This window comes from Myodes glareolus, chromosome 7, assembly GCF_982192425.1.
Source record: "Myodes glareolus chromosome 7, mMyoGla1.1, whole genome shotgun sequence".
In the NCBI taxonomy this organism is placed as follows: Eukaryota; Metazoa; Chordata; class Mammalia; order Rodentia; family Cricetidae; genus Myodes; species Myodes glareolus.
Window position 1 is genome coordinate 101,313,304 of NC_142032.1, and position 27,644 is coordinate 101,340,947.

At 35.4% G+C, this 27,644-nt stretch overlaps 3 protein-coding genes across 3 annotated transcripts; 2 read left to right on the forward strand and 1 right to left on the reverse strand.

Moving 5' to 3' along the window:
* Positions 1-4,993: 4,993 nt before the first annotated feature.
* LOC125397364 (olfactory receptor 52D1-like) lies at positions 4,994-5,938 on the forward strand. The gene has a single exon (XM_048429731.3). It carries the CDS (start codon positions 4,994-4,996, stop codon positions 5,936-5,938), a length of 945 nt encoding a protein of 314 aa, XP_048285688.1.
* A 9,673-nt stretch (positions 5,939-15,611) lies between these two features.
* On the forward strand, positions 15,612-16,565 carry LOC125397278 (olfactory receptor 52E2). Its single transcript, XM_048429554.3, has one exon. The coding sequence runs from the start codon at positions 15,612-15,614 to the stop codon at positions 16,563-16,565; it is 954 nt and encodes a 317-aa protein (XP_048285511.3).
* A 7,374-nt stretch (positions 16,566-23,939) lies between these two features.
* LOC125397381 (olfactory receptor 51G2-like) lies at positions 23,940-24,881 on the reverse strand. The gene has a single exon (XM_048429769.3). It carries the CDS (start codon positions 24,879-24,881, stop codon positions 23,940-23,942), a length of 942 nt encoding a protein of 313 aa, XP_048285726.1.
* Positions 24,882-27,644: the final 2,763 nt, after the last annotated feature.

Sequence of the window (27,644 nt, forward strand, 5' to 3'; positions counted from 1 at the left end):
CAATGGGAGTCAGAAGCAGCTGCAAGCTGACCATAATGAGTTCAAATGGAAAACTTATAAGTCATAAGAGAACATGGCATGTTCAAGGACTCTCCTTGGTCCACACAGAATGCCTAGTGAGGTAAGGATTGCATAGTAACTTTCAATATGTCGTGGGTGAACATCTGGCTAGAGGAGGGAAGAGGACTCGGCTTACCACGACCAGTTACTTAAGCAGGCTTGTGTAAAATTGCTTTGGGTTGATGAACCCCATCGGATTTGTGGTTCCCATTCAGACTACATTGGCCACACAAGCAATGGTAGCTATTCTTTGATATACCGTTGATAGAAACTGAGAAAGGACTGCAACTTTTTCTAAAAACAAATGGACCATGACTTTTCTGTATACTCCAGTATTCCTAGAAAAGTGACGAAGGATGGGAATGAGTTGTATCAGCATATATACTGAGCAGACCTCACAGGTCTGTGATAGTCAAGCAGTGTTTTCTCCTTCTCAAAGCATTCTTATGTCATTTTTATTTCCTAATCCTGCTCTGCACTGTTTTAGGTGTAATGTAGAGATTGAAGTTCTGTAAATATTTTAAAATTCCAGGTTTGTAATTATATGGTATAGCAGCTTTGAATAAGCTAACTGTAATTACTTATTTTGTGACTTTTCAATAATACGATTTCCCCCATTTTTTTATTGACTAGTATATATGATGGTTCATAAATATCATTTCCTAGAGTTATCTATGTCATAAGTAGGATTACCAACCACCAAATATTAAAACTGAGAATAAAATGGGAGAAAGAAAGTAGCATCTAATAGATGCTCTATTTGTACTGTCTTTATATCATTCATGTTAAAAGATGTGTCAGGGATTCATGATTTACCAACATCATACATCTTTGGTTTTATTCTTAACCAAAGCATATCTAAATTTATTCTGTGTTACCAAGCTTTTCCATCAGGCAGTCAGAAAGAAAAATCAATAAAGAGTTATAGAATTCAACTGTGTTAGAGAACAATCCTTCAACATATCTTAAAATTTAATGCTATAATCAAGAAAATGTTGCTGTAATAGTTTGAGGATTTCTTCAGGAGGTGCATGGTTTTTGATCATAAATAACTGCTTGTCTTAATATTATATTGAAATTATGTACTTTGTTGCCTATCCCTTTCTTTCCCCCTATTGATTCATTATAAAATGGCAAAGGAAAAGTATTATTTAATCAATAATAATCTCTGATATATTAAGTGAGACTATTAGCCAAATATAGAACACAATATAACAAAAAGTAGATGGTAGATAAGTGACGTATCGTAAGGGCATTGGGAACAAGTGTCACTGATAGTTTAAGAAAGCTAGAAAACCATAGCAAAGGTGATATGTGAATAGAGTCTTCAACTCTGCTCAGAAGTTATTAAACATTTCATGTATGGGTAATCCCACCAAGAACAAGTGGCATGTGGTCATTGATTTCATAGATAGAAGACTAGACAATTATGTACACAAAGAGGAGGAAAGAAATGCATTTCAAGTGGTAGCTAAATTTCTTAAAATTTTGAAATACAGGGAACCCCATTTTATGCATAATACCTTATTTTGTGGTTTCTTTCTGATGATTATAATCATGTTTCCATTGTATGCTTACTTCTTATAATGCCACAGGGAAATCAAGCTAGCAATGAATTTGTTGTTACTGTTTAAAAAGATAGGCATAATAATAAAGGAAAATTATATATAACCTTTGTTCCCTTTATAATCCATCACTCACTTTAGAGTGCCAAGTTGGATGCATACCCATATAGATTATGTTTCTTTGTTTATAAAACACTCAGTATAAATGTGCTTGTATTATATACATACATCCATATGTGTTTAAGTTTGGGTGTATACCGCAGTAACATTGTAACACTGATGCTTACTTTATATGATGTTTATATTAAATTACCCTGAGTTACAATATTAAAATTGTAATTAAATATAGTTATCTTATAGTGGAATATTATGAATAATTCAATATCATTTACTACAGATAGTATCATAATAATGACTTACTGCATATAGTTTTATGTGTACATGTATAACTGATAGAGTTTCAATTCATTAGGCTACTCTGCCAAAACATTCTTTTAACAATAATGATTAACTTATTATTTTCCATGTTTTTATTAAAATAATTAGTATTAACCTTGGCATTCTGTGATTTATATTATTTTCATTTTCAATTTAATGATTAAAGTTAGGGTGAAACTCATTTTAAGCATAATTATTGCACATTTGCAAATACTATAGTTTGGACTTTTTTCTTCCTTAACCTACTCCTACTTTCTACTGAGAAAAATGTTTACACTGTATAAAAGTAAAAAAAAATAGAAAAGGAGAAATTTTAAATATACCCAGTGTGTGTGTTCTTTTTAAAATTTTCTGGCTTGTTTGTTTTCTGTTTGTTTCTTTATTTACCTGTTTTCTTTCTAAGAAGAAAGAAAAAAGGGCAGAGAGTAGAATTGGAGAAGTGAGAAGAATGGGAAGAAATTGGAAGTGAGGAAATCTTGATCATAAAATAATAAGAATATTTTCAATAAAAAGAATATTAAAAGTCCTAGATATAGAACAAAACATACAGAATTTAATTTTAATAAAACTTAGGAATCTAAATAAAAATACATTGTTGTGGAGGTGCACACATAAACTTAACCCCAGAGCAGCAGAAGGCTAAGACTGAGAGAGTGTTTGTTAGTTGTATTAAGCATTCCTGATTGAGTGGGTGCATTGTAAAGGGGTTTATTAGAAAGAAGATCTAAGTTTTAGAGTCTCTTCTTTGTGATATTCCAAAATATGGACATCAATCATAATCCATCAACAACAGTGACAGGGTTGCATCTTTATGCATATCCATATTTCTGTTGCTAGCAACATCACTATAGTACCATATAATTTGGGTAATTTAATAGTGGGATTTAGCATGAAGATTCTGAAATCAAAGTCTGGATTTGTTATCTATCAACTGTTTATCTATGCAATTGGCTTAATCAATGCTCAAGAATGACATTTACATTTCATAGTATATAAATTTTTCTCAGGAAAATCATGACTACTATCTACTGAAAAATTGGAAATATTAACTTTCTTATCATTATATAAACTTTAAATAATTTGGTTTTCTTAGATAATTCTGTTTAATATTTGCTGTGATTTGCAAATGCCATGATCTAGACATTCTGGGGCTCTTCACATACATGTACCCAGATCTTCAAAGCCCCAAAGAATATGTATCCCTGCAGTCACTGTAAGTAAAATAGTGAACTAAGTAACTCTTTGGACAGGAAAGGTCATAAACAGGCTAACAGTCTAAAATACTATCTTTTTTCTGGTTTTTCAAAACAAGGTTTCTCTGTAGCTTTGGAGCCTGTCCTGGAACTAGCACTTGTAGACCAGTCTGACCTCGAACACAGAGATCTGCCTGTCTCTGCCTCTGGAGTGCTAGGATTAAAGGCATGCACCACCACCAATTCATTATTAATGATCAACCTTCTATGAACTTTTCAATTCAGACATTGTTGGGTAAGGGATTAAGAATTAGTTAATAAAAATACATAATAAAAACACTGTGGAGTATAAGTATATTATAATAAATGCAAAAGTTTCAGTACACCTTCAATTACTTTTCTTTTGTATTGATTTTATTGAGCTATACATTTTTCTCTGTTCCTCTCCCTTTCTCTCCCCTCCCCTTCAACCCTCTCTCATGGTCCCCATGTTCCTAATTTGCTCAGGAGATCTTGTCTTTTTCTACTTCCCATGTAGATTAGATCCATGTCTCTCTTAGGGTCCTCTTTGTAGTCTAAGTTGTCTGAGATTGTGAATTATAGGCTGGTTTTCTTTGCTTTATAAAGTGACCTTAGTAGCATTCTAATAGTCTAAAACAAAACTAATGTGATCAACAAATGGCAATATGAGCCTAAGCCAAGCATGGTATCAAATCATACAAGAGAAATGTTCAGTTAACTTGTAAATAAGAATGGCTCGGATAGAATAGAATGCCTATAGAGTCAACTTAAAGGAGTGAGCACTGTTTGACTAATATGATACATAAAATAAAATCATGGGAGCTGAGACTGCCTATTCCAATCAAATTAATGCAAGAATCAATGTCTAAGATAAAGAGTTAACAAAATTTCTTCAGGCAGTGAGGCCCAATGCTGTGTTTTGATCATTTTCTAACTCAGCTCTCATCCTATTCTTGACATCACTTTCAATAGTGATCAATAGTTGGGCAGAGGTGAATGAATGTTCTTCCAATCATTTCATAACATTGAAACATTTTCCTAAATATTGGTTTTCTTGTCTCAACAGTCTAAGTACTAAATTTATGAAAATAGTTACTAACATCTAAAAATATACATTCTATGTGGAACATCTCCTTTCCTGTCTCACATGACACTCTAATGTTTATTCTTCTATATCCATGGTTTTCATCTATTCATTAATTTCCAGGTAGTTTTACATTTTAAGGAAAAATATTAATACAAAATTATATAAATAAAAATAGAAAAATCAATATATAAAAAGACATTAAGGTTATTTACTACATGGATAATACAAGAATTAAATGCATCTCAATGAAGAAGTAATACAACTTTTTCAGCTTTCACTGCTAGTAAAATCTAAATTTGAATTTAAGTGATGCTGTTTTCAAGACTGACTATAAATTTAGGTGATTCTACTATATAATAAAATGATTTGTATGTAGATATTTACAAGAATTCCAGTAGATCTGTGGAATATAGTTCCCTACATCTTGACTTCCTTCTTTTAAATATTTATAAATTAATATTGTCTCTTTATCTTTTCTTTAATTTGTTGTTTTGTGTTTGTTTTTTGATACAGTGTTTCTCTGTGTAGTCCTGGTTGTCCTGCAACTCACTCTGTAGGCCAGACTGGCCTCCAACTCAGATTAATATTGTCTTTTTAAAGATACATACACATACATTTCACACTTAACCATGTTGATCTACAATAAGTCGGATGTTCATCCTTCAACCTTCATTCTCGTTGGCATTCCTGGGTTGGAGGCAGCACACATGTGGATTTCCATCCCCTTTTGCATGGGCTACATTTTGGCACTAGTGGGAAACTGTTCTCTTCTGTTCATCATTAAGACAGACTCCAGCCTCCATGAGCCAATGTACCTCTTCCTCTGCATGTTGGCAGTGGCTGACCTCGTGGTGTGCACTACAGCTGTTCCCAAACTTCTCAGTCTCTTCTGGTTTCATGATGGAGAGATTCCCTTTGAAGCTTGCCTCACTCAGGTCTTCCTAATCCACTCTTGCTCAACCATGGAGTCTGGTTTCCTTGTAGGGATGGCGTTTGACCGTTATGTGGCCATTTGTAACCCATTAAGACACTCAACTATTTTGACACACACCATAACTGGGGCAATGGGCCTGGCTATTGTATTTCGGGGAGTGGCCTTTCTCAGTCTTCACCCTTTTTTGCTACGCTGGCTTCCCTATTGCAAGACTAACATAATTTCCCATGCTTACTGTGAGTTCATGGCCCTCATCAAGATTGCCTGTGCAGAGACGAGCATCCGCCGAGCCTACAGCCTCATTGTTGCTTTCCTCACTGGGGGTGTGGACTTTATATTGATCATTTGTTCTTATGTCCTCATTCTCAATACTGTCTTCCACCTTCCTTCCAGAGATGCCAGACTCAAGACTCTGGGCACCTGTGGCTCGCATGTCTGTGTCATCTTAGTGTTCTATACTCCTGCCTTCTTCTCCTTCCTCACCCACAGGTTTGGGCACAAAGTGGCTCCACATGTACACATACTTGTTGCCAATATGTATCTTCTTGTGCCACCTATGATGGACCCTATTATTTATGGTGTAAGAACCAAGAAGATAAGAGACAGGTTCATTAAATTGTTTAGTCTTCAAAGAATTTGAACTTGGTTATTTTGAAGTTGAGGAACATTAAAACAGAGCATTGCACTTTTGACCTTACTTGCCTGTATTATTATTAAGATTTTTTTCTAGTATCAAATGATTGTGTTGTTTTGCTAAGAAGTAATCTATCCAAATGCCATTTCTGCTTAACGAGCCCTAACCAGATTTTTTTCTGAGAATTTCAGAACTTTTTCAAGATGAAATGTAAGTATTCCAAAATGGGGTCTCATTGTCTTTATTTCAAAAAGGGACCTCATTGCTTTTATTAGTTTTTTGTTTATTTGTTTGTTTGCTTGCTTGTTTATGGGTAATTTGCTCGAATGTAAATCTATGCACTATTTTCATGCCCAATTCCTACACAGTTCAGAAGAGGGGATTAGATATTCTGGAATGAGATTCATAGATAGATGTGAGCCACCATGTTGGTGCTAGGAATGACACACAAGCCTCCTTGCTGGAAAAACAGCCTTAACCACTGAGTCTCAAGACCCAAGAGCCTAGTTTTCTTTTTCTTTTTTTTTTTCAATTTATTTTTAAAAACAACCTTTTCTTATTTTACACACCAATCCCATTTCCCTCTTCATTCTCTCCTTCCGATGTTCTCACCTTCCACCTACCACATCCCCTTCCACTCCTTACAGAGGGTAAGGTTTCCCTTAAGGAGTCAAAAAAAAGTCTGGCGCATCATTTTGATCCAGGACCAAGGCACTCCCCACTATATCTAGGCTGAGCAAGGTATCCTTCCAACTAGAATGAACTCTAAAAAGCAAGTACAAGCAGTGGGAGTAAATCCTGGTGCAACTGCCAGTGACCTCACAGGCCCAAGCCACACAATTATCACCCACGTTCAGAGGGCCTAGTTTGTGTCTATGCAGGTTCCCCAGCTGTCTGACATCAGTGAGCTTCCACTTGCTTAGGTCAGCTATTTCTGTTGGTATCCTCATCATGGTCTTGACTTTTTTGTTCACATTATCACTTGTCTCTCTCTTATACTAGACCTTGGTTGGCTGGCCCAGTGCTGGCTGTGGATTTCTGCATCTGTTTACATCAATTGCTGGATAAAGTTTCTATGATGACAATTAAGGTAGCCATCAATCTGACTATAGGGGAAGGCCAGTTCAGGTACCCTCTCTTCTATTGCTTAGGGTCTTAGATGGGTCATCCTTGTAGATTCCCGGGAATTTCCCTAGTGCCAGGTTTCTTGCTAACCCCTTAATGGATTCCTCAATCAAGATATCTCTTTCCTCACTCTCCCTTTCTGTCCTTCCCCCATCTCAGCCATCTAGTTACCTCATGTTCTCTTCCCTCTCCCCTTCTCCATTCCCCCTCCCCTCTTGCTCTCCCTTGTCCCTCCACCTCCATGCTCCCAATTTTCTCAGGACTTCTTGTCTATTCCCTTTCCCAGGGGATCCATGTATGTCTCCCTTAGGTTTTTCATTGTTACCTAGCTTCTCTAGGGTCATGGATTATAAGATGGTTATCCTTTGCTTTACATATAATACCAAATAATCCATTATTTTAAAAAATGGGGAACAGATCTAAACAGAGATTTCTCAACAGAAGAATCTCAAATTACCAAAAAACCACTTAAGTAACTGCTCAACATCTTTAGCCATCAGATAAATGCAAATCTAAATGACTCTGAGACATCATCTTACACCAGTCAGAAAGGCTAAAATCAAAAACACAAATGATAGCTTATGCTGGAGAGGATGCGGAGTAAGGGGAACACTCCTCCATTGCTTGTGCAGTCACTTTGAAAATCAGTATGGCAGTTTCTCAGAAAATTGGAAATCCCTCTAATTCAAGACCCATCAATACAACTCTTGGTCATATACCCAATAGATGCGAGCTCATACCAGAAGGACATTTACTCAACTATGTTCAACAGCATTATTGCAATAGCCAGGACCTAGAAAAAATTTAGATGGCCTTCAATTGAAGAATGTATAAAGAAAATGTGGTACTTTTACACAATGGATTACTTCTCAGCAGTGAAACACAATGACATCTTGAAATTTGCATACAAATGAATAGAACTAGAAAAAAAAAAACATCCTGAGTGAGGTAATCCAGACCCAGAAAGACAAACATGGTATATATTCACTCATAAGTGAATATTAGATGTAAAACAAAAGATAACCAGCTCATTTTTCTGATCTATAATAATCATTTAAATCTAATCACTGAGATTATTATTAAATTATTTAAATATTCAAGTTAACATACATGTCTGTGTAGCAGTAAGGAAACATCAGCCTAGATATGTTAAAAATAGCCCAAGTTTTAAAAAGAGCAAGAAGCTATACAAAAGCATCATCTAGGCATTTACAACACTTTGTAGTTCCTTCTAGAATCTGTGATTGCTTCCTGTTTGTAACTACTTAACTGTCTGATCTCCGTTTTTAGATTGGTACTTTGCTAACTAATCTTAAACTCGATACACTTAAAATTTTGCCCTATCTATCATAAGACAAGGAAAATATCTTCAAAATTTTAAATCATGAGAATATTAAGATCATGTAGTTTATTTTTCATATGAAGAATATCAGTGCCGACTTGCTGCCTAAACTTACATTTGACTCTTAGATTTACTTGGTACTGCATATTTTGTATCTTGATGTTTTCCTCAAGTCTTTTTTAGCATATATAGTGTGCATTTTTTCTTTTCAAACTCATTAATTATGGTAAACAGTTGTAGGATTGCTGTAACCCAGAGCAGAAACAACTATCAAAATACTTATTTCTGCGAATGAAGTCATGTCACCATTTATAGGATGTGATGTAAAGCAGTCGTAATAATATGTGACCTCTGTGGTTGACCATTTCTAATCACCATTTTAATAAGCTTCTGCAGTGTTGTTCACATAAGTACCTATTTCAATAATTATTTGATGAATAAGATATATATGTTAGCACCTCTCCTAAACTTTTTGTTATTTATTTTGATGCTTTATAGCAGTGCCACTATATTTTTCTAGTTATCATATTCTCCTCTGTTTTTGAAGTCATAGTCATACATCTCAGGATAATGTTATAGTTTTATAGAAGTCTGTCCCTGGACACATTTTCATGAATTTGTAGATTACACTCTACTCTCTGACTATTGCAGTACCTTTTGGTTTTCACTAGTGTTTATTGTTTCTCATGGATAAATTTCATCAGAATTATGATGGAATGATAGAAGTCATACAAAAGACTATCCACACCCTGCATGTGTTCACTGTGGAGAAGTGAACTACAGTGGGAGCTGCATTCTGACATCCGTGATTTTTAAGTTTTCTGTATTAATTGTATAGGCGCCAAAATTTAATTGATTATGTGGGTTGAGATACAGATAAATTTCCTAGTGACTACATGAAAATGTTAGCCAAAGTCTTCATCTTTCAAAATAAAAGCATGAGAAGAAAACCCAATTGCTTACTGTCTATAAATTGTACATATGTATTTTGTGTGTTTTATCACTTAACTCATACAACTTCATCTAACATATTGTTTACAGATACTAAATGGAAATTGTCTCTACAGCTGTTCTAACATAAAATTTATCTACATCCAAATCTCACTGGCATTCTCAGAAACACACTTTCCCACAGATATGGCTGCCATAGTTTACTATGCTCACTCCTATGTCCTATAACCACCTACTCTCTAATACACATTTCCACTACTATATAATTTTAAAGGATGTAAATAAAACAAAAAGAAGAGATGCAAGTTTAAAGTCTAATCTTTCTTACTGATGAAAAGTACCATGGAGGTTTGACTTTTTATCAAGAGACATTATGAATCTAAAACAAATAGGGATTTCCCCAGTGTACCTAGAAATTTTGCTGCATATACTATTAAGGAATCCATTACTTCTTATAAAGTGTCATTATCAGGGAGTATATGGAGGGATGTTTTATTTAAATCTCTGGATTCTTAGCAAGTGGTCAGGTCTGTTCACCTGCTTAAGACTTACTAGGAACCAGCACAATAAATTTAGTGTATTCCATATTTCAACACCAGATATATAAGGTGGAGTAGTAATGATGTGCTGAGGGGGCCTTAGAAACATAACACCTGAGTTCAGCTGTGTCATAGAAACAAACGGAAGGAGTAGGCACTAAAAAAAATCCTCTGATCAAGACCACACCCTACACAAAGGTAAGGCAACAGGACTGTAGATCTGTAGTCTAGTAATAGCTGGCATTCACAGGGAAGCATAATGGATGGACTGAACGCTGAAATACTTATTACAGAAGCAAAGCCTGCATGTAGAAGCCTGATGGTAGATGCCACGTCTAGAGAGTCAAACTTGGAAATCTACCGAACTTAATAAAACCATGCCAATCATAAGGGAAATCATTCAATATAAGAGTGAATTGTTTCTTATCTAACCAAAGCAGCAAGTACAGCAATGAAAATTCAAGGATATTTCATAAACTGAAGAAAACTTAGATAAAGGATAATATAATTTCATCACTCAGTAATTCCTAGGAGAATCACTTGGGCTTTGAATTACATAGCCTAACTTCGGGATGATTTTCCAGAGAATATCCAGTTTAAGCGCAATGTGAACTAATACAAGTTTCCTCTGACAATTTGCTACATCATCTTTTCTACCATAATACCACTAGGTAAGGTTTCTTCCATAAAGTTCATTCTACAGAGTAGGCATGCCATGGAATAGTTCTAAAAAGTATATTTGGAAGTCAAACACATGACAAAATAGCAAATGGGCCTTTGTGGTTTACAAATTTGTACAGGTTCTGAGACAAAATTATTACTAAAAAGTTAGGTTTTATCAGAACTTCATCAATTTGTTTTCCGTGGAAATTTTGCTCACATAATGTCAATCTCGTTACACAGATATAGATAACACTGGACAATATTACGTGGAGCTTGTTTCAATGAAGCTATCAAACAAATCCAATGAGATAGTGGTAGACTTACCACTGCTGGGACTTCCAATGTTCTGTAATAGTGACAGTCTTCACGGATGAAGTATAATAAACCTTATAGAGAAAACTGTCTTTGAAAACAATAAAATATTTGAGTTGCTAACATTAAGTTTGACTACAATTTTTTTAAACAAGTAGATAATACTTGCTTGAAATCTTGAAAAAATAGAACTACAGTATACTGACCAGAATCTCTAAGGTTTTATAATTCTGTCCACCACAAAAGTTCTCACATAACTGAAACTCTCAATGCATCAGATTCACATCACTGGTTTTAGCTATGCAAATTTGAGAACAAAACTGTGTGGCAGTCAATACCAACATGTGGTTGATACTCTGTTGTCATAAATTTGAGGTGTACCTGAGCACACCAGCATGTGTGTGCTTAAAAATTAAAGCTTAAAAATTAAAAATTAAAAAATGAGCAGAAATTCACAAACAGAGAAACAAACATAAATCACCAAAATCCTTTTATATTGTATTATTAAAGCCTAATGTGAGGTCATCCCTGACAAGAAGAATGTGGATGTACTGGGGGAAACTTCGGCCAAATCAGTGGGTCATAACAGAGAAAAATGCTGGTGCGTAGAAAGCAAGCATGCCACAAACACAAGAGTCACAGGTGCTGAGTGCCTTGAGCCAGGCGTCCTGAGAAGATGGTTGAAACACAGCACAGAGAATCTGGACATAGGAAATGACAATGGCTTCAGTGTCACACTTCAGGTTAGCAGGATGAAAGAAATGCAAAGTGATTATTTGATTCAAGATGAAGAATCAATTTCCTAAGTTGGAAATGTTTTTAAATATCTTTGCTAATGCATATAATATGGGCCTGATTCTAATTACCTAGGTTAGTGAGAGAGTCTAGGAGGAGAATAAGTCAATGTTGGCAATCCCCTCCCTATATAGGGTTGCATAACTTAGAGATCTCTCCTTTTGTTTGGAACCATTGAGTGTCACTGACCTTTCTTCTGTGTATCATTTTTTTATGAGTACTAGAACTGTGTTTATTTCCTGGAAAACATTCTCAGTACCTGTTCCCTGGTCTGTTCCCTGGTTCCCTGGTCAGATTACAGTTGAGAGCATGTGGAATGACTACATAGAAATTGTGTATTCTAGAAGAATGTGAATGCAGCATGGTATATTATGGCCAAACCTATGAGTCATAAAAGAAAATAAGGCAGGCGTATAGATTGCTAACATGACACACAGATCCGCAGGTGCTGAGTGTCTTGAGCAGGGCATCCTGAGAAGATGGTCAAAACAAGGCACAGAGGATCTGGACATAGGAAACGACAATGGCTATAATGTCACACATCAGGTCACGCCCACAAGCACTGCTGACTCCATGCCAGTACACACGTGGATGAAGAACATCTGAATGATGGTGTGGGAGGTCCTTCTGTCAATGTGTTGCTTTTATTGGTTAATGAATAAAGAAACTGGCTTGGCCTAATAGGGTAGAACAGCTACCCTGTTGATGTTTATTACCTGCTTCTGACTCCTTTACTCCTTCCACATTCTCTTACACATTAACCTCTCAGTAGCACAGATATTCCATAGGGCTGACCATTCTGTCATCTTATTCTCTAACCTTGGTCAACTCTGTGTCTGTGTTTATAACCATCTCCTAAAAACAGAAGCTTCTCTGTTGAAAGTTTGGAGATCTAATGATAAATTGATGGGAATTGGCTTAATATTATGAACACTAAGCAAAATAATAATAATAGTTGTCCCTTGGGGTCTATGATTTATCTTGCCGTGGGTTTATTGTCCAATAATGGTGCTAGATAAGAGTTTCATCTTCTGGAACGTGACTTAAATCCAATAAGAAAGTGGCTAGTTACTCCCATAATGTTTGTGCCACTATTGCAGCAGCAGGCAGACCTTGACAGGTCAGCTATTATTGTACCAAATGGTTCATATCTACATAAGATTGATGATTACTTTTCTTTTTAGAGCCCATAGCATATGAAAACTATAAAGGAGGGATAAACTTCCAGGTCAGTACTAGTTTGATATCCCATGTTCTATGGCTCAAATATTTGATATCTTCAGCAACAGCCAAGCTTTGCAGGGTAAGTAAGTGCATTGCCAATAGCCTATAAAGTTTGGGCATCAATGGGCCCTCGGTGGCCAAAAATTGAAAAGAAATAATTTACTCCTGGCATTGGCCCTGTTCTTGTTAACCTCAGGTGTCCACTGGCCAGACACCTATTGTCAAACATCAGACCATTGTTCTCCTGCTATAGGTTAACACAATTTTAACTTCTTTTTTTGAGTGTGTATTTGTTACTGCTTTGATATACAGCAAGCTCAGAAAAAGTTCACAGATGCATAAGAGGTGCATGTGCAAAACCCTACTTTCTTCTAGTTTCTTCTAGCTACAGTGTTCTTCACTGATCATGAAAGAATAAGATCCAAAATCCACAGGGATTTCTGCTTTTTATGATACTGGCTCTAGGGAAATGGTAATGAAAGGTACTTCCTGAAAAAATGCAAAGCCCTGATAAAAGCAGGCCAGAATGACATTCAATAAGGGCAAGACTCCATTTTGGGGCTCAGCCTGGTGAGTTTCCCATTTTTTAGCTTGAGAAAATATATGGAATGAGAAAACATAAAAGAGAGGATAAAAGGCATAGTGCCTATTGAAGTCAGAGGCGGAAGATGAAGCTTCAGGAAAGATTAGGAGCATGGCTAGTTAAGGTCATGTAACACTACAAGAAGATGCTATCCAGTTCCCTTAGAAAAGTTATTCTGCTAAACATCTAATGAGTGATAGTATATCTTTGGAATATGCTTCAAACTGTTTTGGAAAAATGCTATTCTAAAAGTAGTAATGGATTTGAAGTTTAAGGTTTATTTGTCTAATTATATTGATTTTCTATATCAAGGAACAGTTCTAAATATTTTAAATTATTTGTGGAAGGTAATAACACTTTCTCTTCTCTTCCTTCAAACATAGGGTGAATTAGTCAGAAAGTCAAGTTTTATGACAGTCAATCTGGAGCAGACTTCATATTCTGAAGCATTTGAAAGATTCATACTATACTAATCATCCTCATGATGGTTTGAACTGTTAGTATGTAGTAGACTAGATAAGTAAAAAATACATATAACCTAGGAAGGTGGATAGATAGGTAGATAGGGTACATATGTGTCTAGACAGACAGACAGACAGACAGATAGATAGATAGATAGATCGATATGGAGAGAGAGAGAGAGACAGACAGACAGACAGACAGACATCATATATGTACAAACAGAGTTCTGTGAATTGAATTCGGAGCAATAGCGTGCTGAGAAAACCTTTCTACCAACGGTATACCCAGATTGAAGCTCTTTGATAGAAATATTTACATTTAAGTCCATGGAAATAGAGAAAAGACTTGCTTGCAGTTTTAAGTAATGACTAAATTCATTTCTGTCTTAACCTTTTTTATATTATAATACAGTTACAATATTCCTACATTATCTTTATGTTTTGATTTTTGTTTGTGGGGGTTTTGTTTCTTGGCTTTCTTTATTTTGGTTTCTTATCTTCCTTTTTAATATATATATATTAAAATATAATTAAAATATAATATATATATTAGATATATATATTAGATATATATATATATATATCTGAGAGAGAGATATAGAGAAGTGGGTAGAAAGAACAAAAGTAATGTGGGTAGGGATGTGGAATGAATAAATCTTGGAGGAGGTGGAAGAGGTGATCAAAATATTTTGTATAAAAATTAATAAAGAAGAATATTCAATATATTATATGTAGTTGTGTAGTAACATTTATTAGATAATTGTAGTAGTGCCTTGTATTATCATTTTTAAAGAAATTGAAACATATTTGCTGTACTAATTAGTAGTAATCACTAAACATTTCTCTGCATACACAATCGTGTATTGATCTAGTCCTCCAATATCAGTGTCTGCTTCACTAATGCATTGAAGATGCTATATATTACATTTAGCAGGATATTAAGATATTCAGAAGAATCATTTTTATACTGGTTTTGGAGGATTATGTGTTGATTCCACATGTTTAAGGATGTTAATCAACTTGTGTAACTCAGGTAAACATTCAAATTTGCAATGTACCAATAGATTAAAACTTCTAGTACATCATTTATATCATGATTTAATAGTGTCTGGAACTGATTCATAGCAACATCTGAAAGTTAGTTTTAGCAATCTCCAAAATGTTTCTTAATATAGTCAAGCTGACAGTCTTGACTAGCCATTACAATACTGTCATTTGATCAATTGGATTAGTTATCTGTAATATATCTACGGACTAGCAGAACCCTAAGTTCATCAACATCCAAGCATACTTTCTTATTAAAGATGACCAAAATAAAAAAGTACTCCAAAAAAGGCAATATTAGTGTAAAATAATATTAAAGATTGGTTATAAGGCTAGTGATTTCAAAGAGAAGGGTGACTTACAATAGATTACAATCTGTACATGAATAATAGTTTACTTTTATTTACTTTGTTTGTAGTGTGTAGCTTCCTCCAAGACTTGTGCTGGACTTGTTAATGTTCCAAATGACTTAGCATACAATTCATTTCAAATGGATATGATGGCTTCCAGAAGACCATGAGCAGGGTTTGTGGTATCCCTTAAAATTGCTCTAGGTCTCCAGTTTCAAAAATTGATCCAGAGAGCTGCCATTTGGATGAGCACACAGTTCTGAAGACTGATTTATACATTCTTCTATAGGATGCTCCTTCCCAATGGCACCCAGTTTCACCCTTCCTCCTTCCTGTTGCTGGGGATCCCGGGACTAGAGTCTCTTCACGTCTGGATTGGCTTTCCCTTCTGTGCTGTGTACATTATTGCTCTCCTAGGAAACTTCACCATCTTATTTGTGATCAAAACTGAGAGCAGCCTCCATCAACCCATGTTCTACTTTCTGGCCATGTTGGCTAGCATTGACTTGGGCCTTTCAACAGCTACCATCCCTAAGATGCTTGGGATCTTCTGGATTAATCTCCGAGAGATCATCTTTGAAGATTGCCTTTTACAGATGTTTTTCATCCACAAATTCACACTTATGGAGTCAACAGTCCTCTTAGCGATGGCCTACGACCGCTATGTGGCCATCTGTAACCCGCTTCGGTATAGCACCATCCTCACCAACAAGGTTGTTTCTATGATTGGCCTTGCAGTGCTAGTGAGGGCTGTTATCTTTGTTGTCCCATTTATATTTCTAATTTTGAGACTGCCCTTCTGTGGGCATCACATCATTCCCCACACCTACTGTGAACACATGGGTCTTGCTCGTCTGTCTTGTGCCAGTGTCAAGGCCAATATCATTTATGGTTTATGTGCCATATGTAATCTACTGTTTGACATAGTAGCTATTGCCCTTTCTTACATACAAATACTACATGTTGTGTTTCATCTTCCTTCTCGGGAAGCCCGGATCAAGTCCCTCAGCACTTGTGGTTCTCATGTCTGTGTCATCCTTGCCTTCTACACACCAGCTCTCTTTTCTTTCATGACACACCGTTTTGGTCGAAATGTGCCTCGCTATATACATATACTTCTCGCCAACCTTTATGTTGTAGTTCCGCCAATGCTCAATCCTGTCATATATGGAGTGAGAACCAAACAGATCTATGACCGTGTGAAGAAAATGTTACTGCAAGTGCAAGGAAAGGAAAAGGAATAGCATATAATTGTATGAGACTCCACAGGCCACCATCACAGCTCACTCAGAAATATGCAGTAAAACCCATGTCATAGCATGAAGCTGCACAGACCTTCTGTTTTAAGTATTTAATGTGACTTTACTGCTACTTTACAAAAGATGCAGCTGATTTCTTCCTCTACTGACTCAATTTTCTTCTAATTTGATTTTAGTAAAGTATGCTTTTTTCCCCTTACATCAGAGACCTGGTGGCTGTTCTGAATAATACTTCTATCATTGTTACAATGCTGTTACATTACTGTTACAAAAACTGATGGCTCCTATAGTTTCTTTGAATGTTCCTGTGCTAATTTTCTGAGCACTGGTTTCATAAGTGTGGAAATTTTAATGAAATGATGACTGCAAAGCTTACTCTCACTTTTTGAAATTTACATAGTTTTAAATTAACCAGCACACTCAGCTTAGAAAGTGCCATCTTTTCTTCTAATCCCTTATATATCGTAATTTACCTCACACTATACTCTTCCAAAGATCATACATTTCTATTACTATATTTTATCAGTCTTATTAAACAATTATATTTATTATCCCTGCCATTCACCCCACTATTATTATATCTGTTTACATACATACATTTAATTCATCTCAAGATTTTGGTACTTCAGAATAATTTTTTGGTCTGCAATTATATTTTTAGCATGCTTTCATATATGGCCACCACAACTATAGCTAATGTCCTTATGCTATTTATGCAACCAGAAGGTATATTATAAATTATCAATCTCATCTGTTTTTTAAATAAAACATCTTAGATAAATTTATTATCTACTTCCTAGTTGATTTGTATACCTCTTCCTTGTACCTCAAGATTATGTTTCCTTTGATAAAATTTAATATATGACAATTTTTTAAATAAAACATCTTAGATAAATTTATTATCTACTTCCTAGTTGATTTGTATACCCTCTTCCTTGTACCTCAAGATTATGTTTCCTTTGATAAAATTTAATATATGACAATTTTTTTTTCTGTGTTTGCTTAAAATAATTTAATTTCTAGTTCATTTTGATGATATAAAATTCTAAATATAGGTTTATTTTTCTTTCAGCATTTTGGAAAAAAATATTATGTTCTATTTTTTCTCCACATATTTCTTTGTTTATTAGCTTGTCTTAGTATTGCTATTTTAAAGATGGTATATCTTGGTTACATTTATATTTTCTCATTGGAAAAATGAGTTTTTGTTATTGAGGCATTTCACTTGTTTGTTCATTTCTACATGAATCCAAATTTGCTATCTTTGTTTCTTTGTGTCTGACTTACTTTGCTAAGTAGTATGTCTTCTAGCTTCACTAGCAATGGTATTTAATTCTTCTTATTATTAAAATATAACTGGCAAAATATATGTGTTATACAATGTGTTGATAAAAGAATAAATTGTGAAAGATTAACTGAATTTAATAAATTTGCAATTTACTTTTTTATTATTTTCTTTGTGAAAACATATAAGTATAAGTTTGGTAACTTTCAAGTTTATAATATTTTCTTGTTAACAATATTAACTAAATTGCACAATAGGTATCCAGGATTTAGTCATCAGATATAAACTAAGTATTTTACTTTGCAGGCACTGAGATGTTGTTTGGTTGGTATAATTCTTGTCTAGAACATACAAACTCCTGAGTTTACCCAAAAATTGCATAAAACTGACCATGATAGTATATGGTTATAATTCCACAATTAAGGAGTTGGAGGCAAGATTATTTGAAAGCTCAGGATAATCTATACCTATATAGTAAGTTCAGTGTTTGTGTGGGCTGCATAATACCTTATCTAAAAAATAATAAGAAATATCTCAACCATGATTATCTAATCTCTCTATTCCCAACACTATAGGTCTGGTAACCACTATTCTATTTTTTACATCTGTAAACTCAAGATTATTTTTGTACTCTGAACATAATTTAGAAGATACAGTCTTTGTCTAAGAGTGACCATTGCTTGATGTTCAGAAATTTATTGACGAACTGTTTCAAAAGTGACAGTAATAGTTTAAGTTTCTGCTCTATAACTTGTAGAGGAACTAAACTTCTACAATGGCTCCAGAAGAAAAGTCTTAGGTTTGGGTATAGAATGTTCTCTATCAAATGTAGATTGAAAAAAACAAAAGTAGATAAATGATGGGCAATGATCAGTTTATGTCACATAGATAGAAAGGCCATAAACATCAGATTACAGAAGCTCACGCATGCTCGCACAGTGGAACTACTTGCACTATCGGTCACTGAAAAGTCCCAGTTGTCAGGGTAGAAACTGTGGCCTTCATTTGGTGGCTGTTGCACTGAGGTTCACATAGTTTGCAGATAACCCAATTTCAAATTATAGATTTAGCAAGAGTTGTTTTGAACCCAGGACTTTTAGCTTTACAGAATACCAACTCCAGAGAACTAGATATTGGGATTAAATCATTTTCATGATTTTTCCCCAACAGTTAGAATGATCCAGAATGAACTAAAGGAGACAAAATGAATGCAAATAACATGGCAAATCAAGGTTATGCATAAAATGAACCTAAGGAATTAGGGAAGAAGTAAGGAGGGAAGAAGAAAGAGGGAATGGGAAAGAGAAAATGGAAGGAAAAAGGAAGGGAGGAAAGAAGGAAGAAAGAAAGAAAAGGAGGGAGGGAATGAGAGAGGGAGGGAAGGAGGGAGGGAAGGAAGAAAGAAAGGGAGAAGGAATGGAGGGGAGGGGAGAGAGGGAAGAATAAATTAAAATTTCCAGGACCATTTCCCCTGGTCAACTCACAGAAGATACTAATGTAATATTATCCTCTTGCCAGAAACTAAGCTCTGAGTTTTCTTGTTAAATACATACAAGCAGAGACTACATGATGTTTAAAAACTTTCTCCAAGATGGCCTACCTCTTTTTGAACTTGATACATTTTTTGAAGTTTTAGCTATTCTCTGATTCCATTAGACCAGGGTCAGAAAGATGGTTATCTTGCATTGCAAACAGAAGTATATGACAGTTAACAGAACATACTCAGTAAGTCAAGAAAATATTGGTCTTAATAGAAACAAAATCAAAAAAAAATAAATATGTAAATGTCTTATATTTTGGTAAATAGAGTAGTCACTGTCTCTTTTCTTTTTTGTCCTCACATCATATATGATGTGATCAAAGGAGGGTGGAATATCAAAGTAGAGATTTGCACCAAGAATGTGCATGCAGTGCATTATGTTGTGTTGAAACCAATGAATTAGAAAAAAGAAGAATATTGTGATACAGAAACCACAGAGAACAGCAACATGGGAAGCACGTGTGCTGAGCGCTATTAACCATGCATCCTGTGATGTGAGGCAGAACTGAGCATGAAGAATGTACCCATATGAGATACAAATAATAAATAAAAATAATAAAAAAGAGACCAAAAAAGGCCATACACAGGACTGATATAACTATTTCCACAAGGCAATTTTGTAATGCCCAATGTATTTGCTGTAGAAATATGCTATTATCTGTGCTTACAAAAGGGTAGATGTCAAATGAGGTAGATCATTGGGCATCTAAACAAGGGTGGACAGGTTATAGCATATACTTGGTGCGGGAAAATTGTCTTTATTCTGTCAATCATGTTTTAAATAAATGCTGATTGGTCAGGCAGGAAGTATACGTAGGTCAACCAGACAGGAAGTAGAGGATATTTTTTTCTAATTGCATCCATTTGCCTGAAAATTTCATGATGTCATTACTTTTAACAGCTGAGTAGTAAATACTCCATTGTGTAAATGATCCACATTTTCTTTTTCCATTTTTCAGTTGAGGGGCATCTAGGTTGTTTCCAGTTTCTGAATATTATAAATAAAGTCATCAGGAATTTGTCCTTCTGGTAGGATGGAATGTATTTTGATATAACTGGGTCTTGGATAGATTGCTTCCCATTTTTCTGAAGAACCACCATATTAACTTGCATAGTGTCTGCATAAGTTTGTACCCCCACCAGTAATGGAGGAGTGTTCCTCCTTGTTTTATATCCTCAACAGCATAAGTTGTCATTTCTGTTATTGATCTTAGCCATTCTGACAAGTGTAAGATGCTGGAGAATTGTCTGTATTCTGATTGGCAAGGCAGGAAGTATAGGTGGGTCAACCAGACAGGAAGTAGGGGTGAAGCGATGAGAACAAGAGTATTCTGGGAAGCAGGAAGCTCCCTCCACAGTCTGTCCAGACAACCAAAGAAGCAAGATGTGAGTTGTCCTGCTGAGGAAGTTACCGAGCCATGTGGCTAACATAGATAAGAATAATGGGTTAATAAAAGCTTCAAGAGCTAATAAGTAGCCTGAGCTAAAGGGCCAATCATTTTTATAACTTATGGCGATCTCTGTGTGATTTTTGGGGTGCTTGCCAGCTGTGGGGACTGGGCAGGACATAAACCCCAACAAGAAGGCCCCTTCATGTTACATATACTGATGCCTGCCAACACCCAAACTGTCAAGATAGTTTTGTAGAGGAGTGGAGCACAAATGGCCACCTAACTGTCAAATGTCATGCCTATCATCAACATCTCATCTTCCATGCCAGTCAAAGAATGAATCAAAAATACCCAAACACACAATTACTAGCATTAATTTCAAGAGCATGAAATCATTCAATACTCAATATGGAGGAAACACACGTTGTAGGAAGGGCCAAGGTACCTGATGAAAAGATAGCCAGAAAAAACACAGGTTCTTAAAAAGTTAGGTCTTGATGATCACCAGAATTGTGATATTGCCAAAAAAAAGACACAAGATAAAATTACAGACAGGCAGAGAGATCCAGGAACAGACCTTTTCCAGTGCAGGCTTACTGACAAGGAAAAATGTAGCTGGGTGGTAACATGACATCCTGCACTCTCATCCTCTTGATGGATTAAAATGAGAGAGTAGGCAGGATAGCACTGTCTTGCCCAAGTGTTTATGCCTACAAAATGTATGAGAATATATTAATATTTCCTATTTTGTTTTGATCATGTTTTCATATATTTCTAAAATAAATATCCCTTTAAATGTAACTATCTTTTGAATAATTTCTTTTAACAATCCTATTTTTGATAACTTGAATCTTGAATTTTCACTATTAAAACTTTTAGGTGTTTAGGGTTACATATACAAGGTTTGTTTCACAACCTCCAAAATCAATAATAAGCAGGTAACTCACATAGTGAGAGTATGCTGGAAAAGTGAACAATTTTCATTCTGTTTGTAATGAAAAGTGTACTGTTTATTGTGTGCAAATTAAAATTTAGGCATTACATATTTCTGGAATTTACTGTATACTATTTTCTGAGACAGTTGATCACACAGTATTGAAACTATTGAAAGAGAAACTATTGAAAGAGATTATAATTTAATTACATTTCTCCCCTTCCTTTCCCCCTCGAGACCCTCCCATATTCCATTTTTCACTCTCCTACAAACCCAAGGCCTCTTTTCATTATTTGTTATTTTATACATATATTTATTTTTGGATATACGTATTTATTTCTAAATGTAACATGTTGAGTCCATCCATTATTACTTGTGTGTATGTTTTTGGAGCTGACCATTTGGCACTGAACAACCAATTGATGTGCTATTCTCTTGAGAGGACTAACGTTAGCTTTCTTCAGTTGCCTGTAGTTCTTTGTGTAGAGTTGAACCTTCATGGACTTTGCCTCAACTATTTTAGCTTGCTGATTGGTTTCAACCTAGTTCAGGAGTCAAATTAATTAGACTTTATGAGTATAACTTCTGATGTTTCTAGGAAACACAGTATCACAACATACTCCATGATCTTCTGGCACTTACACTTTTTCACCCCTTCTTCTACAAGATTTCCTGAGGTTTAAGTGAGGTAGTGTTTCGTAGATGTATTCATGGCATGTAGTTAATGTCTATGGAAACAGAAGTTAAGTCAACATGTAACTTAGTACCAAGTAGATGACAACAAATATCATAGAGTTCAATTTCAATGGAAGATTGGGAATGTTTGTAAATAAAATGACAAAAGAATTAACTTTATATTAGATGATGAAGAAATTGAACCATCAAGTAGGCATAATTCTTTAAAGATATTTTGTAGACTATCTGATTTAAAGCATGGGGCCTGCATGGGTCTGTGCCAGGTCCTCTGAGTATATGTATTGGCTGTTAGATTACTATTTTGTGAGACACAGTGGGAATTAGTATAGCTCTGACATTTTTGCTTGCTCTTGAGACTCTTTTTACTCTGATTGGATTGCCTTAACCGGTATCAATATGAAGACTTTCACCTTGCAATATTGCATATATTTTGTCCTGTTTGGCTGTTGTCTCTTGAAAGCCTGCTCTTCCCTAAACAGGATATGGATGGAAGTGCACCTGGAGAGAGTTGAGGAGGGCAGAGCTGGAAGGACTGGAGAGAGGGACTGGTTGGGCTGTATTGCAAGAGAGAATAATGTATTTTCATTAAAATAAATAAATAAATAAATAAATAGACAATTGATAATTCAATTGTTCACATGTGTGGAAAAATCATTTTTAGTACCATACTGTACTATATGCCCATATGTATATGCCCATAAATCCCATAATTAAAGTTGAAGAAAATATAACTGACACATATAATTAAATTCTCAAATAATAAAAATTAAAGTATCTTGAGCATTCTAGATTAGTGTACCAATGGAAATCCAGAAAGAAATTATGAGAATGAAGGCAGGAATATAGGGCTACTAAACAAGTTCACCATTTCCTGCTTACGTCTTAGCACATCTTAAGACAGAATGACAAGTGACTGTTGCAGATAGCTGAGAAATATTCTGAGAAACCTGGAAGAAAAAAATAAGCAAAAAGCTAGATCTTACAGCAATCATAGTACAAACAGAAAAACAGCTTTGACATAATAGATTTAGAAACAATGGTTTTCCTAATTAATTTGAGAATCACTCAAATAAGGTCCACTGATGTGTCTCAAAGTTATTTTCTTTTATACTTCAGAAAGTGTGTTACGTTTCATTAACTCACCAATTTTTAGCAATATCCACTTCCTATTGAAAATACTTTTCCTAGATTTAACATGATCAAAATGTATATGTGAAATATTTTTGTCCTAAGGAAAGTAATGTGGGCCAAAACTGATGATGTAAGTTTTCATGTTTATGTAAGAATTGTCTTGAAATCTGGACATCTTGGAAATTGAGGATTTTCATTTTAAAAGTACATAAAGCCAAGTTTTAATTCTCTATGTTGAAAAGACAAACATTTTCTGTCATTGATGTTTGGATGCAATATCTTAAAGGCAAAATATTATTAACAACATTTACATTTTGACATTTGCATAAATAAGAAACACTATATATAATAAAAGGAATATGAAAAGTGCTTTCTAGTTTTCCTAAACTTTAGGTTTCTTCAGTTTCCTCAGGATTCTGTCACGAATCTGCTTGGTTTTCACACTGTAGACAATAGGGTTCATGAGAGGGGGAACTAGAAGGTATACATTGGCCATGAGCACATGGACAATTGGGGAAGCATTCTGCCCATAGCGACGGATCATAGATAGCCCAATCATTGGTGTATAGAAAGTGAGTACAGCACAGATGTGGGAAATGCAAGTGTTGAGGGCTTTTATCCTCTCTGCTTTGGAGGCTATACTCAACACAGTGCCCAGGATGAGGATATAGGACAGGAGGAGAAGCAAAGAATCCAGTCCCATGGAGAAGATGACCACCATGAGGCCATAGATGCTGCTGACCCAGCGGCTGGATACAGTTGTCTTTATGAGGTCCTGATGCAGGCAGAAGGGGTAGGAGAGTATATTAATAACCCGATATTGAAGCCTCTTCAAGAGGAAGGAGGCTGGGAAGACCAGGGCTAAGGCTCTTCCTGCAATTGCCAAGCCGATTCCAACAATGACACTGTTGGTTAGAATAGTTGCATAGCGCAGAGGTTCTCGTATTGCAACAAAGCGGTCAAAGGCCATGGCCAAAAGCACAGCTGACTCAATAATTGAGAAAACATGAATGAAGTACATCTGGACCAGACAAGCATTGAAAGGGATCTCCCGGGCTTGGAACCAAAACACACTGAACATTGTAGGTAAGGTCGTAGTAGAGAGGCCTAGGTCAGTGAGTGCTAACATAGATAAAAAGTAGTACATTGGCTGATGGAGGGAAGACTCAGTTCTGATAATGAACAGGATGGTAATGTTCCCTGCAATAGAAGTGGCATAAACCAAGAATATAGGAATGGAAATCAAGCCATATCTAGTTTCAAGACCTGGGAAACCAGTCAGAAGGAATCGAGGGTACAGAGTAGAATCATTGATGACAGACATTGTGCTGTTAAAGGCTCCTCAATCTTCAATGGAAGTTAAGAACACAAAATATTAGAGTCACTTCCAGCTCTGTAATAATGAACAAAACTCATTATATTTAATTACCACTTGTATTTGTTAATCAATTTATTAATTCTTTTATTTCGTTGCATATTTAGTAAGAACATAATAAAGAAAATCTGGAAGTCTTAAAATAGAAAGTGTCTACAATAAATGTCTTACAGACTTACAGAATTTAGACTCAGGGATAAATAAAATGTTAGCTTACCTCTCCAAACATAATTTTAAAAGCACAAGGTGATATCTAAACAGAGAGGATGCTAAGCTTAATTGAGAAAGTCAAAGAAAATTTATTGAAGGTGATTCTTGAATTAGATCCCAAATGATAAACATGTTACATGGAATCAAAGGGCTGTTAAATATTTCTTGAACTGACTGGTAACCATGCATGTTAATAAGGAACTGTTGGAGCTTAGATCTCCTTATGCCCAGGAAGTACCTTCCTAGGCTACCAGGAATTCCAGACACTATGGATGTATACACCGTTACATGTATTTTTTCCTACACATATACACTTATTGTTAAGTGTAATTCATAATTAAGCATAATAGATTAATAATGGATAATAATTAAATAGAATACTTTAAAAACTTGTTATGGTAAATGTTATTTAACACAAATTGATTTTTTTCTAAAATTTTCCATTTAATAATTTTAGGTGAAGGTTGACATAGACTTAAAAAATAGCAGAAATCAGGACTGTGGATAAGGGGAGAATATTGTGTTAAAAGTACTATAGAACCAGAGTGAACCTTCTGATGGGTGCTGTAGCTAAATTTAAACAAAAAAGATAAGAAATAAAAACAACAACTTATGAGGTTACTCATACTGATTCTTATAGAATTTTTTACAGAAGCAATCAGTTTGATTTATACTGGTATCAAAGTAGAATCAGTGTTAAAATAATCTAAATGTTTTCAGGAAAAGTGAAGACGCTTTTAGTAAGTTATTGTTATAATAAAATAGAAGGTGAAAGTAACTTCTACTTGTGAGTATTATGAAGGATATACAGTTGTTTACATAGAAAATGAAGATGGATAATAGAGATCATGATGTTTGGAAATACAGAATATCTCACCTATTTTATTGAATTTGCCATGTAAAAGACCTGCATAGAAACTTGGGTAAATAAGTGAGTGAGATAAATCCAGTTAAGTTCTGACAAACATGCTATGCATGTGTTGAGAGGAATGGGTATACTGTACCAAATGAGGATTTTGTAATGACTTGCAAATAAAGGGTGGAAAAACACTTCACAAATGAACAGTAAGAGAAAGCAATATAGAAAGACAATGTCCAGCTACAAGAAGAGTTGAGAGTTGTCTGAGCACCAAGCTCTTATCCACAAACTGGATGTGCCAGGCACCAAACATGGCCGCACTTTTATTTGCTTAGAGCATTCTTTGTTAAAACTCTACATCAAAATTCTCATGCCCTGTTCACTAAGCCATCTTCCTCCATTACTACAATCATGTTGAAATTTTCTCTGACTAGTTCATTTATAAAATAACTGATTAGATTATGCACTACAGGCAACAGGAGTTCTTCCGTGATTATAATAATATCCATCTTTTAAGTTGGAAAATAAAGAAATAGAATAATTTATATCTACATTATATTTTACACAGTGATCTATATGCTATAATAAAAATCAAATATTGGGAGCTAGTGCTTTTTATACATTACCCACACTTCCCTTGATCTGATGTCATAAATTTCTGGTCTTCTTCATCACTGAGTGATAAGAAGAATCCGTTTGACACCCCAAATTAATTTCTTCCTTCCTTATACACACACTCAATAGTTGCAGTTGTCTGCAGTCTCTTTCTCAGGGAGGCATGTCAAGGTTCAACTGTTGGGTGACTCTCCTACTTCTTAGAAATTTTTCTGATTTAGAGGGTTCAGGCTTGTCTCACTACTGGTTACAGACATGAGCGCCTGCTTTCAGTGGCTACTCTTCTCCAGTCAGGGACAGTCACATGGCAAGTGTAAACTACTACTTCAAGCCTTTTAGACAGATGACTAAACATCATTGAACATAAAAATAAAGTAGTAACTACACCACTTTATTAACATTTAAGATGTTTGACCAAAATACGTGAAATGCCCCACAGTGCATCTGGTACTTGGATAGTTTGATCTCAAGTGAAGGAAATTATTGATCATGGCAGATGAAACATTATTAAATGCGGCAACCATAGATTTTGACTCAAAGACACTGTGATCAGTAGCTGTAGGCAGAGTCAGGTAGGATGAAGTGCTAACGATTTATGGATTTAGACGGCATGAGGTCGAAGAGGTTATTCGCAGCAGCATCAGTACCACCCACTTCACCCATCTTTGGATAACAGTAGTGTCAGTACTGAGTTCCAAGCTTAGACGCTGCATTCCTTCACCTCGAGGTTGTGCTCGGTAGTTTTCGAGGATAACAGTCTAGCAGGGTGGGAGAGCAGCTATTTTATCACTCTCACCTGCTCCAGAGCACTGATTTCACAAACCTAGGACCCGCAGAAACTCTCAACTTCCATTCTGTCTACTGTAATCTGCGTCAATTTTGTACCCACCGTTCTTACCTCAAAGCCTTTGCCCAGGTTGAGTTCTTAAGTGCAGACAGACATTCACCTTGACTCCGAATGTCTGAGTTTCTAGTCTGTCAATCGGAGGACTCTCTGTAGGTATCACAAGCTACTAATGATTGGAATA

Bases quoted from the DNA above. Each gene is read 5' to 3' on its own strand.
- LOC125397381 (XM_048429769.3), bottom strand. From the start codon at position 24,881: ATGTCTGTCATCAATGATTCTACTCTGTACCCTCGATTCCTTCTGACT.
- LOC125397364 (XM_048429731.3), top strand. From the start codon at position 4,994: ATGTTGATCTACAATAAGTCGGATGTTCATCCTTCAACCTTCATTCTC.
- LOC125397278 (XM_048429554.3), top strand. From the start codon at position 15,612: ATGCTCCTTCCCAATGGCACCCAGTTTCACCCTTCCTCCTTCCTGTTG.